This window comes from Oncorhynchus masou, chromosome 13 (genome assembly GCF_036934945.1).
Source record: "Oncorhynchus masou masou isolate Uvic2021 chromosome 13, UVic_Omas_1.1, whole genome shotgun sequence".
Lineage (NCBI taxonomy): Eukaryota > Metazoa > Chordata > Actinopteri > Salmoniformes > Salmonidae > Oncorhynchus > Oncorhynchus masou.
This window is the reverse complement of record NC_088224.1, coordinates 17,043,972-17,060,783: the sequence shown is the minus strand read 5'-3', so window position 1 is coordinate 17,060,783 and position 16,812 is coordinate 17,043,972. Positions and strand designations below refer to the sequence as shown.

Genomic DNA, 16,812 nt, shown 5'->3' with positions numbered 1-16,812 from the left:
TGTTCTCAACAGGCCTACCTGGTTAAATGAAGGAGAAATAAAAATAAATAAACATCAGATGGCAAATGATACAAAGTAACTCCATGGACGGAAGCCATGTTTGACAGAGAGAGAAAGAGAGAGAACCTCCTGCCAAATGTATGACCATATTAGAGAGACATATTTCCCTCAGATTACACAGACCCATAAAGAATTTGAAAACAAATCCAATTTTGAAAAACTCCCATATCTATTGGGTGAAATTCCACAGTGTGCCATCACAGCAGCAAGATGTGTGACCTGTTGCCACAAGAAAAGGGCAACCAGTGAATAACAAACACCATTGTAAATACAACCCATATTTATTTTCCCATTTTACTTGAACTATTTGCACATTGTTACAACACTGTATATAGACATAATATGACATTAAACATTTCTTCATTCTTTTGGAACTTGTGTGAGTGTAATAGTTACTGTTTTATTGTTTATTTCACTTGCTTTGGCAATGTACACATATGTTTCCAATGGCAATAAGCACCTTGACTTGAAGAGAGACAAAGAGTGATCCAAGATGGTCAAGCGAGCCACTGTGGGAAGATCTGGAAAAATAGTCCTCTCTGGTCCCTGCCAAGCCAAGAGTGACAGAGCCCTAATAGAGCCCTAACACAGTCCTAACAGAGCAGAGCAATAGCAGAGCCCTAGCAGAGCCCAAGCAGAGCAATAGCAAGCCATAGCAGAGCCCCAACAGAGCCCTAGCAGAGCCCTAGTAGAGCAGAGCCCTAACAGAGCCCAGGCAGAGCCCAGCGAAGCTAAGCATGTGTGATTGAAGAGAGGATAGTTGTTATTTGTTATTTACTGTTGCTCTTTAACTATTTGTTATTCTTATCTCTTACTTTTTTGTTGGTATTTTATTAAAACTGCATTGTTAGTTAGGGGCTTGTAAGTAAGCATTTCACTGTAAGGTCTACACCTGTTGTATTCAGCATTTCACTGTAAGGTCGACATCTGTTGTATTTGGCGCATGTGACAAATACAATTTGATTTGATATGATAAAGGATGAGTGTGTTCGTCTACCTCAGGAAGAGGAGAAGAGAGAAGAGAAATGGGGCCTGTGGTTTGGGGGGTTAAACGGCAGAACATGCTCACACATTAATATCCATCTGATCTCTGGATAACTAGAAAGGAACGCCTCTGTTTGTAATAGACCCCGGAGCGAAAAACAATATCTCTTCTCCCCCGACCACTCCTGCCTCCTTTCATCCCTCTCCAGCACAAAACACGGAGGAGGCCCGTGCCAAGCGGTTGGAGATTGACTCCTCTCTCTTTCTTTCTTTCATTTAATTATTTATCTCGTTCATTCTGCTTTTTCTTCCCTCCTGATGAAAAGACATGGCACATCCCCAGGACACACTCATAGTGACTGACACAAGGGAGCCTGGGAGGTGACATTTCGGTTTTCCATCCTTTCATTTTGTGATATAATTTCCTCCAGCACACATTTTCCCAACAGCGTCACTCACTTACCCAAATTGACCCCTTTCCTGTGAGAAGCAATGTGTGTGTGTCAAAGAATAAGAGGCATGCAGGGTTAGACTTTGCATACTGTATTATCAGTTCATATCTATAGGGTGGATTTAAAGGTCCATTCCTCACCCGAAAGGTCTATGGACCAGGAGAAACAGTCACCCTGAATAAACTGAAATCAACTAAGTGATTCGGTTTGACATTTGCCCTTTTATCTTTCCATTGCCCCTTTCACTTTTATAGATTTTTAGCTAGCAGTGGCTAAAGTTAACTGACGTTTGTAGTGGCTGTTTAAAAGAAAACCAAACCATACAGTTCCCCCTGGCACAGAGACTACTTTCAGGGTGAGGAACCAACTATTATGTTGTAAAATGTTGAACTTGTCCTTTAAAAGGGGCAATCTGTAGTTGCTACATCCATTTTTGGACTTGAAGAATATAAGTTATACTCCATCAGAACCCAAAATATAAACTTGTTTAACAAAGTAAATGTAAACAAACACTAAAGAGCCTCCAAACATGGTTAAAACTATCATTTGGATGGTCAGCCCTTGCAACCATAGCTTTGTCTATGAATCTGAGTGTGGTTACATTTCTCCAGCACCATCCCTCAGCTTTTTACCGAAACAGTGGGGGAAATGCTTTGTTATTGTTCCAACTGCCGATTGCCACTTTAACTGTGTGGACTATTTTAACTTCTCTTCAATACTCAGTTTATCACTGCCAAAAACAGCACATACAAATTTACAACCACATAAAGTGTATCTATGGTTGCTGTCAACTCCTCTCACAGCCTCCGATGCCATTGACGCACACACACACACACACACACACACACACACACACACACACACACACACACACACACACACACAAACACACACACATCATTACGCTATATAAACCCATGTTGACAACAGAGTCAAGCTTTCAGACTACAATATGGAAGCAAACCACTTGTAAAGAGAAAATGACTCCAGTAATCCGTGTAGCTGTATTGTAGTACTGTTATATCTACACCAGAACACTTAGGCATGAACATACATTAATAATAGTAGTGGAATAAAAGTGTCCTGTAAAATCCATTACCTCACAACTTCTACAACCCATTTCTACAGAAATATTAGCACTGTATGTGGTCTGCTAAAACATCTGCTAAATGGGGTCATTGGTCTGCATGGTGGGAATGGGTGGCTGTGCATGTGTATGTCTGTGATTCTGTGTGTGTGTATGTCTGTGATTCTGTGATTCTGTGTGTGTGTGTGTGTGTGTGTGTGTGTGTGTGTGTGTGTGTGTGTGTGTGTGTGTGTGTGTGTGTGTGTGTGTGTGTGTGTGTGTGTGTGTGTGTGTGTGTGTGTGTGTGTGTGTGTGTGTGTGTGTGTGTGTGGTAGACTCTGGGCGTAGGAAACAGAGTCAAGCAGCCCATACGACTGGAGGATCCACGTGGGTGGGTGAACACATGTGGCCTGCTGGATTAGGAAGTGGTAGGCCACATCTTTTTATTATGGAGATGTCTCTGTAATCCCCCTCTCTCTCTTGGGAGCGGGGAGGCCCTCTAACTTTCCTCCCCGGCCCTCAGTCGCCTCCTCATCACTCCCTCAAACACACGCACAAGCTCACACACACACACACACACACACACCACAAAAACTCACCCTAGAGTCTATAATAATTAGCATCAGGACCAACCAGAAGGTATTTTCTGCACCAAAACCTCAGATTTTTTTAGTCACCATTGAGCGGACATGTTCTGTAATATCATGTTCTGCCCAAGTAGGCCAAAGCCCAGGAACCCCTGAGGAACTCACTGCTTTCATTAAATATCACTTCACTCCTTATTTTTTATCTCTGGTGTCATTGTCATCGTTGCAGCGGTGGAGTGGTACATCCTCCTAGTCTTAGGCCAGCATCCCAAAATGGAACCCTATTCCCGTCATAGTGCACTACTTTTGGCCAGAGCCCTATGGGAGCTCTGGTCAAAAGTAGTGCACTATTTAGGAAATAGGGTACCATTTGGGACACTGGTGGCAGTAGCTCTACCCACATCCAGTTGTATCCGGCTGCCAGTTAAAACATGAATCAACTGGAGGGAAATACTGTAACTCTTTGTCAGATATTGGCAGGATACATTAAAAGACAAAGTGATGTGAAAACATTTTTATTTAGCCTCTGTTGAGACTCAAAACACAATTGTGAATCAGACTGTTGTTAAATATATAGACATATACATCACACAAATCCAGTATCTGTATCCTGTGGGGAACAGTTATAGGTCATATCAACCTAGATCAGACACTTTGTGAATACAGGCCCTGTACCCAACATATTTATAGACCTGGACCTGGGACTGATTTTACCTGGCAGTGGAAGACATACTCAGGTGTGTTCTCGTTAAACTTCCTGTTCCAGACCAGAGCTACACCGTCAGGCTCGTGAGGAGCATCCTCGTTGTTGTTGTAGGACGCCACCAACAGCTCTGGGTACTGGGGAGGAAGAGGAGGGGGAGGAAGAGGAGAGGGGACAAGATCAAATAAAATGGAGAGATAGAGGAGCGGAAGGAAAGACGGAAAATTAAAGGAGGATCAGGGGAGGAGGAAGAGGAGGTAGAGGATGGAGAGGAGGTAGAGGATGGAGAGGAGGAAGAGGATGGAGGATGGAGGGGGAGGAGGGATGGAGAGGAGGTAGAGGATGGAGAGGTATGGAGATGGAGAGGAGGAAGAGGATGGAGGGATGGAGAGGATGGATGGAGAGGAGGTAGAGGAGGGAGGTAGAGGATGGAGGATGGAGAGGAGGTAAGGATGGATGAGGATGAGAGGAAGAGAATGGAGGGAGGTAGAGGAGGAGGAGGAAGAGGATGGAGGAGGAAGGGATGGAGTGGAGGAGGAGGATGGAGGAGGTAGGAGGGAGGAAGAGGATGGAGAGGAGGAAGAGGGATGGGATGGAGAGGAAGGGATGAGAGGAGGATGGAGAGGAGGGAAGAGGATGAGAGAGGATGGATGGAGAGGAGGAAGAGGATGGAGAGGAGGAAGAGGATGGAGAGGAGGAAGAGGATGAGAGGAGGATGGAGAGGAGGAGAGGATGGAGAGGAGGAAGAGGATGGAGAGGAGGTAGAGGATGGAGAGGAGGTAGAGGATGGAGAGGAGGAAGAGGATGGAGAGGAGGGAAGAGGATGGAGGAGGGAGGAAGAGGATGGAGAGGAGAGAATGGAGAGGATGGATGGAGAGGAGGAAGAGGATGGAGAGGAGGAAGGAGGATGAGGATGGAGAGGAGGAAGAGAATGGAGAGGAAGAGTGGAGAGGATGGGATGGAGGGAGGAAGGATGGATGGAGAGGAGGAAGGGATGGAGGAGGAAGAGGATGGAGAGGAGGAAAAGGATGGAGAGGAGGAAGAGGATGGAGAGGAGGAAGAGGATGGAGAGGAGGAAGAGGAGGAAGAGGATGGAGAGGACAGAAGTTAAAATACAATGATTGTCGAGTCAGTAATGACACACACAGACACATACACCCTCCGTTCAAAACACACACACACGGGTACTTGGGGTGTAGGGTGAAGTTACACCTAAATGCTGTTCTTGGGTCAGTTTAGCATTTTCCCCACTATTGATAAGGTTAGGATTGGGGAGGGGAAGCTGATATAACTGTACATAGGGGAAACTTCACCCCAAAGCAGTCCTTACCTGAGGGGACCAGTCCAGACAGGTGATGACTCGATGTTTGGACCAGTGATCGTCATAGAACAACCTACTGAGGGTCTTACTGGACCCGCCTTGTAAGTCTCTGTGGTCAATAGAAACAGGGGTCAGAGGTCACTGGGTGATGTCATTGTAAGTGAGGTCAAATGGGGTTTTGAGAGGATGATGACATCACTAGAAGGGCATGTGTTTGAAGAACAATGAGGAGTCACGTCCTGATTGACACCAAAGGCATTACTCCATGAGGCCATTAGCAGCCCCATAGGCATGCATACACGCACCATGTTCCTTCTACAGACCTCACAACAGATAGACACACACACACACACATACAGGAAGAGGTCAAAATAGGTAAACAACAATATGCAGAGACACACACAAGCCATACACAGCCATCTGTGGTAGCCTGAGTCACAAATAAATAAACACACAACACTCACACTCTTAGAAATATAACTATACACTTGTCATGCCAAACACCCACCCATTCCCAAACTACTACCCTGAACTGGCACTAAATACACGACAGTGAGTGTATACCCAAATAAACATGATTCAAACTCCAAACACACAAAGACAACAGTTTGGTTGCAAATATATTCTGTCGATACACTACATAATTTAACAACTACAATAGTTCTAGATCATTACATCAAATCGCTGAAGTCACTTAAATAAGAATAAACAAAGTCCTCTGAGGTCCTCCTCCTCCTCCTCCTCCTCCTCTTCCTTCCCCTCCTCTTCCCCCTCTTCCTTCCCCTCCTCTTCCCCCTCTTCCTTCCCCTCCTCTTCCCCCTCTTCCTTCCCCTCCTCTTCCCCCTCTTCCTTCCCCTCCTCTTCCCCCTCTTCCTTCCCCTCCTCCTCCTCTTCCCCCTCTTCCTTCCCCTCCTCTTCCCCCTCTTCCTTCCCCTCCTCCTCCTCTTCCCCCTCTTCCTTCCCCTCCTCCTCCTCTTCCCCCTCTTCCTTCCCCTCCTCTTCCCCCTCTTCCTTCCCCTCCTCTTCCCCCTCTTCCTTCCCCTCCTCTTCCCCCTCTTCCTTCCCCTCCTCCTCCTCTTCCCCTCTTCCTTCCCCTCCTCTTCCCCCCCCTTCCTTCCCCTCCTCCTCCTCTTCCCCCTCTCCTTCCCCTCCTCCTCCTCTCCCCCTCTTCCTTCCCCTCCTCCTCCCCCTCCTCCTCCTCCCCCCTCCTCCTCCCCTCCTCTTCCCCCTCTTCCTTCCCCTCCTCCTCCCCTCCTACTCCTCCCCCTCCTCCTCCCCTCCTCCTCCTCTTCCCCCTCTTCCTTCCCCTCCTCCTCCTCTTCCCCCTCTTCCTTCCCCTCCTCCTCCCCTCCTCCTCCCCTCCTCCTCCTCTTCCCCCTCTTCCTTCCCCTCCTCCTCCCTTCCTCCTCCTCTTCCCCCTCTTCCTTCCCCTCCTCCTCCCCTCCTCCTCCTCTTCCCCCTCTTCCTTCCCCTCCTCCTCCCCTCCTCCTCCTCTTCCCCCTCTTCCTTCCCCTCCTCCTCCCCTCCTCCTCCCCTCCTCCTCCTCTTCCCCCTCTTCCTTCCCCTCCTCCTCCCCTCCTCCTCCCCTCCTCCTCCTCTTCCCCCTCTTCCTTCCCCTCCTCCTCCCCTCCTCCCCTCCTCCTCCTCTTCCCCCTCTTCCCCCTCCTCCTCCCCTCCTCCTCCTCCCCCCTCTTCCCCCTCCCCTTCCCCTCCTCCCCTCCTCCTCCCCCTCCCCCCCTTCCTTCCCCTCCTCCTCCCCTCCTACTCCCCTCCTCCTCCTCTTCCCCTCTTCCTTCCCCTCCTCCTCCCCTCCTCCTCTCCCCCTCTTCCCCCCTCCCCTCCTCCTCCCTCCTCCCCTCCTCTTCCCCCTCTTCCCCCTCTCCCCTCCTCCCCCTCCTCCTCCTCTTCCCCCTCTTCCCCTCCCCTCCTCTCCCCTCCTCCTCCTCTTCCCCCTCTTCCCCCCTCCTCCTCCCCCCTCTCCCCTCCTCCTCCTCTTCCCCCCTTCCCCTCCCCCTCCCCTCCTCCCCTCCTCCTCCCCCTTCCCCCTCTTCCCCCTCTTCCCCCTCCCCTCCTCCTCCTCTTCCCCCTCTTCCCCCCCTCCTCCTTCCCCCTCTTCCTTCCCCTCCTCTTCCCCCTCTTCCTTCCCCTCCTCTTCCCCCTCCTCCCTTCCTCCCCCTCCTCTTCCCCCTCTTCCCCTTCCCCTCCTCCTCCTCTTCCCCCTCCTCCTCCCCCTCCCTCCCCCTCCCCCCTCCTTCCCCTCCTCCTCCTCTTCCCCCTCTTCCTTCCCCTCCCCCTCCTCCCCTCTCTTCCTCCCCCTCCTCCTCCTCTTCCCCCTCTTCCTTCCCCTCCTCTTCCCCCTCTTCCTTCCCCTCCTCCTCCTCTTCCCCCTCCTCCTTCCCCTCCCTCCTCCTCTTCCCCTTCCCCTCCCCTCCTCCTCTCCCCCTCCCCTCCCCTCCTCCTCCCCCTCCCCCTCTTCCCCTCCCTCCTCCTCCCCTCCTCCTCCTCTTCCCCCCTCCTCCCCTCCTCTCCCCCTCCTCTTCCCCTCCCTCCTCTCCTCCCCTCCTTCCCCTCCTCCTCCTCTCTCCCCTCCTCCTCCTCCCCCTCCTCCTCCTCCCCTCCCTCCTCCTCCTCCCCTCCTCTTCCCCCTCCCCCCCTCCTCCCTTCCCCCTCCTCCTCCTCCCCCCCTCTCCTCCCTCCTCCTCTTCCCCTCCCCTCCCCCCTCCCTCCCCTCTTCCCCTCCTCCTCCTCTTCCCCCTCCTCCCCTCCCCCTCCCCCTCCTCCCCTCCCCCCTTCCCTCCCCTCCTCCTCCCCTCCCCTCCCCTCCCCCTCCCCCCCCCTCTTCCTTCCCCTCCTCCTCCCCCCTCCTCCCCTCTTCCTTCCCCTCCTCCCCCCTCCCCCCCTCCTCTTCCCCCTCTTCCTTCCCCTCCTCCTCCCCTCCCTCCCCCTCCTCCTCCTCTTCCCCTCTTCCTCCCCCTCCTCCTCCTTCCCCCTCTTCCTTCCCCTCCTCCCTCCCCCTCCTCTTCCCCCTCTTCCTTCCCCTCCTCCTCCCCTCCTCTCCCCTCCTCCACCTCTTCCCCCTCCCTTCCCCCTCCCCTCCTCCCCCTCTTCCCCCCTCCTCCTCCCTCCTCCCCTCTTCCCCCTCTTCCTTCCCTCCTCCTCCTTCCTCCTCCCCTCCCCCCCCCTCCTCCCCCTCCTCCTCCTCTTCCTCCCCTCTTCCCCCTCCTCCTCCCCTCCCCTCCTCCTTCCCCCTCTTCCCCTCCCCCTCCTCTTCCCCCTCTTCCTCCCCCTCCTCTTCCCCCTCTTCCCCTCCCCCTCCTCTTCCCCCTCTTCCTTCCCCTCCCTTCCCCCTCCCTCCTTCCCCTCCTCTTCCCCCTCCCTCCCCCCCCTTCCCCCCTCCTCCCTCTTCCCCTCCTCCCCTCTCCTCCCTCTTCCTCCCCTCTCCTCCTCCTCCCCCTCTCCTCCTCCCCTCCTCCCCCTCCCCCCTTCCTCCCCTCCTCCTCCTCCTCCCTCCTCCTCTTCCCCCTCCCCTTCCTCCTCTTCCTTCCCCCTCCTCCTCTTCCCCCCTCCCTTCCCCTCCTCCTCCCCTCCTCCCCCTCTTCCTTCCCCCCTCTTCCCCTCCTCCTCCTCTTCCCCCTCCCCCTCCCCCTCCTCCTCCTCTTCCCCCTCTTCCTTCCCCTCCTCCCCTCCTCCCTCCTCCTCCCCTCCTCCTCCTCTTCCCCCTCCTCCTTCCCCTCCTCCTCCCCTCCTACTCCCCTCCTCCTCCTCTTCCCCCCTCTCCTCCCCTCCCCTCCTCCTCCTCCTCTTCCCCTCCCTTCCTCTCCCCCCTCCTCCTCTTCCCCATCTTCCTTCCCCTCCTCTCCCCCTCCTCCACCTCTTCCCCCTCTTCCTTCCCTCCTTCCCCTCCCCCTCCCCCTCCTCCTCTTCCCCCTCCTCCTTCCCCTCCCCCTCCCCCCCTCCTCCCTCCCCCTCTCCTTCCCCTCCTCCTCCCCTCCTCCTCCTCTTCCCCCTCTTCCTTCCCCTCCTACTCCCCTCCTCCTCTTCCCCCTCTTCTCCTGTGTGGCTCAGTCGGTAGAGCATGGCGCTTGCAACCCCGTCGTGGGTCCTCCCGCTGGGGCCTCCCCCCTCCCCAGCCTCCTCCGCTTTGGACCGTCTGCTAAATGGGATATATTATTATTATTATATTCTTCCTCCCCTCCTCCTCCCCTCCCCCTCCTCTCCCCTCCTCCTCCCCTCCTCCTCCTCTTCCCCCTCTTCCCCTCCCCCTCTTCCCCCCCCCCCCCCTCCTCTCCTCTTCCCCCTCCTCCTCCCCCTCCTCCCCCCTCCTCCTCCTCTTCCCCCTCCCCCTCCTCCTCCCCCTCTCCCCTCCCCCTCTTCCCCCCTCCTCCCCTCCTCCTCCTCCTCCTCCTCCCCTCCTCCCCTCCTCCCCCTCCCCTCCCCTCTTCCCCCTCTTCCTCCCCCTCCTCCCCCCCTCCCCCCTCCTCCTCCTCCCCCCTCTCCCCTCCCCCCCTCCCCCCTCCCCCCCTCCTCCTCCTCCCTCCTCTCCCCCTCTTCCCCTCCTCCTCCCCTCCTCCTCCTCCCCCTCCTCCTCTTCCTCCTATCCCCCCCCCCCTTACATGGCTGACCTCCCACTCCTCCTCCCCCTGTTTCCCTCCCCCAAAGGGGTGATCAAAGTCAGGGTAGACTCCCCGTGTGTCCTCCTCTGTCCCTCTGTGTCTTTAAACCCTGACCTCCAAAGACTTCCCCCTCCTCCTCCTCCCAGCCCAGAATGCCTCTCCCTCCCCTCCCCTCTCCTCAGTCCCTCTCTCCCCTCCCCTCTTCCCCATCTTCCCTCCTCCCCCCTCTCCCCCCCCTCCTCCCCTCCTCCGCCCCTCTCTCCTCCTCCCCCTCCCCCACCTCTCCCCCCTCCTCCCCTCCCCACCCCCTCTTCCCCTCTCCTCCCCCTCCCCTCCCCCTCTCCGCCCCCTCTCCCTCCCCTCCTCCCCCCCTCCCCCTCTCAGTCCCCTCCCCTCCTCTCAGTCCCTCCTCCGCCCCTCCCCCTCCCCCCTCCCTCCCCTCCCCCCTCTTCCCCTCTCCGCACCCTCTCCCCCTCCGTCCCCCCCCACCCCTCCCCCCCTCTCCGCCCCTCCAGTCCCCCTCCGCCCCCTCTTCCCCCTCTCCTCCCCCTCTCCCACCCTCTCCCCCCCCTCTCTTCCCCCTCTCCTCCCCCTCTCCCCTCCTCCTCCCCCCTCTCTTCCCCCTCTCCGTCCCCCTCCTCCTCCCTCCTCCCCCTCTTCCCCTCCTCCAGTCCTCTTCCCCTCCTCTTCCCCTCCCCACCCCTCTTCCCCTCCTCCTGTCCCCCTCTCCCCTCCTCCCCCCCCTCTTCCCCTCCATCCCCCTCCCCGCACCCCTCTTCCCCTCCCATCCCCCTCTTCCCCCCTCCTCCCCCTCTCCGTCCCCTCCCGCCCCCTCTCAGTCCCCTCCCGCCTCCTCCCCCCCAACCTCCCTTCCCCTCCTCCTCCCCCCATCCTCTTCCCCCGCACCCCTCTCAGTCCCCCTCCCCCTCCTCCTCTCCGCACCCCTCTCCCCCTCCTCCCCCTTCCCCCCCTCCTCCTCCTCTCATTACATTACATTTACATTTAAGTCATTTAGCAGTCCCCTCTCTCCCCCTCTCCGCACCCCTCTCAGTCCCCCTCCTCCTCCACCTCCCACCCCCTCAGTCCCCCTCTCCTCCTCTTCCCCCTCCTCCCCTCTCCCCCTCCCCCTCTTCCCCCCTCCTCCCCCTCTCTCCCCTCCCTCCTCCTCCCCCTCTCCGCACCCCTCTCCCCTCTCCTCCCCCTCCCCACCCCTCCCCCTCCTCCCCCTCCACTCCCCCCCTCCAGTCCCCCTCCCCTCCCCCTCCCCCCTCTCTCCTCCCTCCCCCCTCCTCCTCCCCCTCCCCCCCCTCCCCCTCCCCCCTCCAGTCCCCCTCCCCTCTTCCCCTCCTCCCCTCTCTCCCCTCCCCTCTCAGTCCCCCTCCTCCCCCTCTCCTCCCCTCCTCCTCCCCTCCTCCTCTTCCCCCTCTCCCCCCCTCCTCCCCCTCCCCTCCCCTCCCCCTCCTCCCCCTCTTCCCCTCCGCCCCTTCCCCATCCCATCCCCCTCCCGCACCCCCTCCCGTCCCCCTCTCCATCCCCCTCCTCCTCCCCCTCTCCCCCCTCCCCCCCCTCTTCCCCCCTCTCCTCCCCCCCTCCCCCCCCCCCTCCCCCTCCTCCTCTTCCTCCCCCTCCTCTCTCCTCCCCCTCCTCCAGTCCCCCTCTCCATCCCCCCTCCGCACCCCTCCCCCTCTTCCCCTCCTCCTCCCCCTCTCAGTCCCCCTCTCCTCCCCCTCTTCCCCTCTCTCCCCCCCCCTCCCCCTCCTCTGCCCCCTCTCAGTCCTCCTCCTCTTCCTCCTCTTCCTATTCCCCTCCCCGTCCCCCTCCCCTCCCCCCCTCTCCGTCCCCCTCCCCCTCCAGTCCCCCTTCCCCCCCTCCTCCCCCTCCCCCTCTCCTCCCCCTCTCCGTCCCCCTCCCAGTCCCCCCCCCCCCTCCTCCTCCTCCCCCTCCCCCCCCTCTTCCCCTCCTCCTCCTCCACCTCTTCCCCTCCTCCTCCTCCCCTTCTCCTCCTCCTCCCCTCCTCCTCTTCATGATGTCATTTTGTCTATCCCTATGCAGTCCCCATTACATGGCTGACTATTTGATCTCAGACCACTTGATTCTCTGGGTTCTGTTTCTGACAACTCATAAGGACGACAAAGGGGTGATCAAAGTCAGGGTAGACTGGAACCCTGGACGTGTGTAAGGGTGTGTCTCTCTGTGTGTTTAAACAGGGCCTGACCTCAACAAAGACGCATTCCACCCTCCTTTAGTGAAGTTATTTACTCCTTGCACCAGCCTCACCAAGAATGCCCTCTCCCTCCCCCTCTCTGCCCCCCTCTCAGTCCCTCTCCCTGCCCCCCTCTCAGTCCCTCTCTCCGCACCCCTCTCCGCAACCCTCTCTGTTCCCCTTTCCGCACCCCTCTCCGCACCCCTCTCCGCACCCCTCTCAGTCCCCCTCTCCGTCCCCCTCTCCGCACCCCTCTCAGTCCCCCTCTCCGTCCCCCTCTCCGCACCCCTCTCCGCAACCCTCTCCGCACCCCTCTCAGTCCCCCTCTCCGCACCCCTCTCAGTCCCCCCTCTCCGTCCCCCTCTCCGCACCCCTCTCAGTCCCCCTCTCCGTCCCCCTCTCCGCACCCCTCTCAGTCCCCCTCTCCGTCCCCTCTCCGCACCCCTCTCCGTCCCCCTCTCCGCCCCCTCTTTCCCCTCTCACCCCTCTCAGTCCCCCTCTCCGCCCCCTCTCAGTCCCCCTCTCCGCACCCCTCTCTCAGTCCCCCTCTCCGCCCCCTCTCCATCCCCCTCTCAGTCCCCCTCTCTCAGTCCCCCTCTCCGCACCCCTCTCAGTCTCCCTCTCCGCACCCCTCTCAGTCCCCCTCTCCGCATCCCCTCTCCGCACCCCCTCTCCGTCCCCCTCTCCATCCCCTCTCAGTCCCCCTCTCCCGCCCCCTCTCCATCCCCCTCTCCGCAGTCCCCCTCTCCATCCCCCTCTCCGCACCCCTCTCAGTCCCCCTCTCCGCAACCCTCTCAGTCCCCTCTCCATCCCCCTCTCCGCACCCCTCTCCGTCCCCCTCTCCGTCCACCCCCTCTCCGCACCCCTCTCAGTCCCCCTCTCCGCCCCTCTCCGTCCCCCTCTCCGCACCCCTCTCAGTCCCCCTCTCCGTCCCCCTCTCCGCACCCCTCTCAGTCCCCCTCTCCGTCCCCCTCTCCGCACCCCTCTCAGTCCCCCTCTCCATCCCCCTCTCCGTCCCCCTCTCAGTCCCCCTCTCCGTCCCCCTCTCCGTCCCCCTCTCAGTCCCCCTCTCCCCCTCTCCGCACCCCTCCCCCTCTCCGTCCCCCTCTCAGTCCCCCTCTCCGTCCCCCTCTCCGCCCCCTCTCAGTCCCCCTCTCCGTCCCCCTCTCCGTCCCCCTCTCCGCACCCCTCTCCGTCCCCCTCTCCTTCCCCTCTCAGTCCCCCTCTCCATCCCCCTCTCAGTCCCCCTCTCCGCACCCCTCTCAGTCCCCCTCTCCCCCTCTCCGTCCCCCTCTCAGTCCCCCTCTCCGTCCCCCTCTCCCCCTCTCCGCACCCCTCTCAGTCCCCCTCTCCGTCCCCCTCTCCGCACCCCTCTCCGCCCCCTCTCAGTCCCCCTCTCCGTCCCCCTCTCCGCCCCCTCTCCGTCCCCTCTCAGTCCCCCTCTCCGTCCCCCTCTCCGCACCCCTCTCAGTCCCCCTCTCCTTCCCCCTCTCAGTCCCCCTCTCCGTCCCCCTCTCCCGTCCCCCTCTCCGCACCCCTCTCAGTCCCCCTCTCCTTCCCCCTCTCAGTCCCCCTCTCCGTCCCCCTCTCCGCACCCCTCTCAGTCCCCCTCTCCTCCCCCTCTCAGTCCCCCTCTCCGTCCCCCTCTCCATCCCCTCCTCCGCACCCCTCTCAGTCCCCCTCTCAGTCCCCCTCTCCGTCCCCCTCTCCGCACCCCTCTCAGTCCCCCTCTCCGTCCCCCCCCCGCACCCCTCTCCGCACCCCTCTCCGTCCCCCTCTCCGCACCCCCTCTCAGTCCCCCTCTCTCAGTCCCCCTCTCCGCACCCCTCTCCGTCCCCCTCTCCGCACCCCTCTCAGTCCCCCTCTCCGTCCCCCTCTCCGCACCCCTCTCAGTCCCCCTCTCCTTCCCCCTCTCAGTCCCCCTCTCCGTCCCCCTCTCCGTCCCCCTCTCCTCCCCCTCTCAGTCCCCCTCCGCCTTCCCCCTCTCAGTCCCCCTCTCCGTCCCCCTCTCAGTCCCCCTCAGCCCCCTCTCCGCACCCCCTCTCCGTCCCCCTCTCCTTCCCCCTCTCAGTCCCCCTCTCCGTCCCCCTCTCCGTCCCCCTCTCCGCACCCCCCTCTCAGTCCCCCTCTCCTTCCCCCTCTCAGTCCCCCTCTCCGTCCCCCCTCTCCGTCCCCCTCTCCCTTCCCCCTCTCAGTCCCCCTCTCCGTCCCCCTCTCCGCACCCCTCTCCGTCCCCCTCTCCTTCCCCCTCTCAGTCCCCCTCTCCGTCCCCCTCTCCAGTCCCCCTCTCCCCCTCTCCGTCCCCCTCTCCGCACCCCTCTCAGTCCCCCTCTCCGTCCCCCTCTCCCCCACCCCTCTCAGTCCCCCTCTCCGTCCCCCTCTCCGCCCCCTCTCCGTCCCCCTCTCCGCCCCCTCTCAGTCCCCCTCTCCGTCCCCCTCTCCGTCCCCCTCTCAGTCCCCCTCCGTCCCCTCTCCTTCCCCCTCTCCGTCCCCCTCTCCGCACCCCTCTCAGTCCCCCTCTCCGTCCCCCTCTCCGCACCCCTCTCAGTCCCCCTCTCCGTCCCCCTCTCCGCACCCCTCTCCGTCCCCCTCTCCTTCCCCCTCTCAGTCCCCCTCTCCGTCCCCCTCTCCGCACCCCTCTCAGTCCCCCTCTCCGTCCCCCTCTCCGCACCCCTCTCAGTCCCCCTCTCCGTCCCCCTCTCCGCACCCCTCTCCGTCCCCCTCTCCCCCTTCCCCCTCTCAGTCCCCCTCTCCGTCCCCCTCTCCGCACCCCTCTCAGTCCCCCTCTCCGTCCCCCTCTCCGCACCCCTCTCAGTCCCCCTCTCCGTCCCCCTCTCCGCACCCCTCTCAGTCCCCCTCTCCTTCCCCCTCTCCGCAGTCCCCCTCTCAGTCCCCCTCTCCGTCCCCCTCTCCGTCCCCCTCTCCGTCCCCCTCCCCCCCTCTCCGCACCCCTCTCAGTCCCCCTCTCCATCCCCCTCTCCGCACCCCTCTCCGTCCCCCTCTCCCCCCTTCCCCCCTCTCAGTCCCCCTCTCCGTCCCCCTCTCCGCACCCCTCTCAGTCCCCCTCTCCATCCCCCTCTCCGCACCCCCTCTCAGTCCCCCTCCCCCTCCAGTCCCCCTCTCCGCACCCCCCAGTCCCCCTCTCTCCCCCCCCTCTCCCCCCTCCCCCTCTCAGTCCCCCTCTCCGTCCCCCTCTCCGCACCCCTCTCCGCACCCCTCTCCGTCCCCCTCTCCGCACCCCTCTCAATCCCCCGCTCAGTCTCCTCCGTTGTCTTTGAAGTCCGACAGAGGGGTCAAGTGACACGTTTTTAATCAGGTCTGACCCTCAGTGCCACGGGCCGATAAGCTGGACCTCGGCCTCAGAGATTGGCATCCGATACGCCAGCACGTCACACCGAGTGACTGCTCACTCCCCCTCTCCGCACCCCTCGGCTTTGTTTAGTGACCCTTTGACTGGAGATGTGGGAGATGAAAAGACCGTGCTAGGCTGAGGTCGTCTCCCAAATCACACCCTATTCCCTTTATAGATCACTATTTTTGACCAGGGTCCATAGGTCTTTAGTCAAAAGCCATGCACTACATAGGGAGCAGGGTGCCATTTAGGATGCAAACATTCCCTTCAGCTTAAACTAGAGTTTCCTTCAGCATTCCTTCATCTTTCCACATCTATACTGTAAATTATTTAATTACACCCAATCCCCCTCTTCTTACCCTCTTTCGTCTCCTTGCTGTCCTCCTCTTCATGCTGGTCAGATTCTGGACCAGGCTTCAGCTCTGTGATCTTTTCATTCTCCTCTTCCTCCTCTGCGAAGAGAGAGAGTCCCCCTCCTTCCCCCTCTCAGTCCCCCTCTCCGAGAAAGAAAAAGAGAAGGTGTCAGTCCCCCTCTCCTCCCCCTCTCCGTGAGAGGTCTCCGAGAGCCCCTGGGAGATAGTGAGAGAGGAGACAGTGATGGGCAGTAGAGAGAGAGAGATTGTAAAAACACTGTATATATATATAATATGACATTTGAAATGTCTTTATTGTTTTGAAACTTCTGTATGTGTGATGTCTACTGTTAATTTTTATTGTTTATTTCACTTTATATATTATATACCTTACTTGCTTTGGCAATGTTAACACATGTTTCCCATGCCAATAAAGCCCCTTGAATTGAATTGAATTGAATTGAGAGAAGGTGTAGGAGGGGGAGAGAGAGAGAGAGGGAGAGAGAGCAAGGTGTCAGTCCCCCTCTCCGGTGGGAGATCTCCGAGAGAGAAGGAGACAGTGATGGGCAGTAGAGAGAGAGAGAGAGTCCCCCTGTCCTTCCCCCTCTCCGAGAGAATGTCAGTCCCCCTCTCCTTGAGCGGTGGGAGATCTCGAGTCCCCCTCTCCAGTGATGGGCAGTAGAGAGAGAGAGAGAGAGAGAGAGAGTCCCCCCTCTCTCCGTCCCCCTCTCCGCACCCCTGTCAGGAGGGGGGGAGAGAGAGGAGAGAGAGAGAGTCCCCCTGTCCGTGGGGGAGAGAGCAGGAGAGAGAGTCCCCCTGGGAGATAGCCCTCTCCGGAGACAGTGATGGGCCCTAGAGAGTCCCCCTGAGAGAGAGAGAGAGAGAGAGAGAAGGTGTAGGAGGGGGGAGAGAGAGAGGGAGAGAGAGAGTCCCCCTCTCCTCCCCCTCTCCGCACCCCTCTCAGTCCCCCTAGCCCCCTCTCCGACAGTGATGGGCGGTGGAGAGAGAGAGAGAGAGCAATGAGAGATAGAGGGAGAGAGTGAAAGCCATGTCGTGTTAATCGGCAGCTGTTCCAAGCATCCCAAACTACATGACCAACCCCACTCCCCTCCCAACAT

The 16,812-nt window shown here is 59.3% G+C and overlaps 1 protein-coding gene and 2 pseudogenes across 1 annotated transcript; 2 read left to right on the top strand and 1 right to left on the bottom strand.

Annotated features, from left to right (window-relative positions):
* The window catches only part of LOC135553276 (cytoplasmic dynein 1 intermediate chain 1-like), a 134,006-nt pseudogene that overhangs the window by 71,724 nt on the left and 45,470 nt on the right, over window positions 1-16,812 (bottom strand).
* Window positions 5,398-6,518, top strand: LOC135551596 (uncharacterized; annotated as a pseudogene).
* On the top strand, window positions 7,353-8,116 carry LOC135551809 (uncharacterized; the record flags this gene model as incomplete). Its single annotated transcript, XM_064983040.1, has 3 exons — window positions 7,353-7,596; window positions 7,727-8,009; window positions 8,047-8,116. Coding segments are annotated over 3 exons (597 nt in total), but the record flags the coding sequence as incomplete, so codon positions are not given.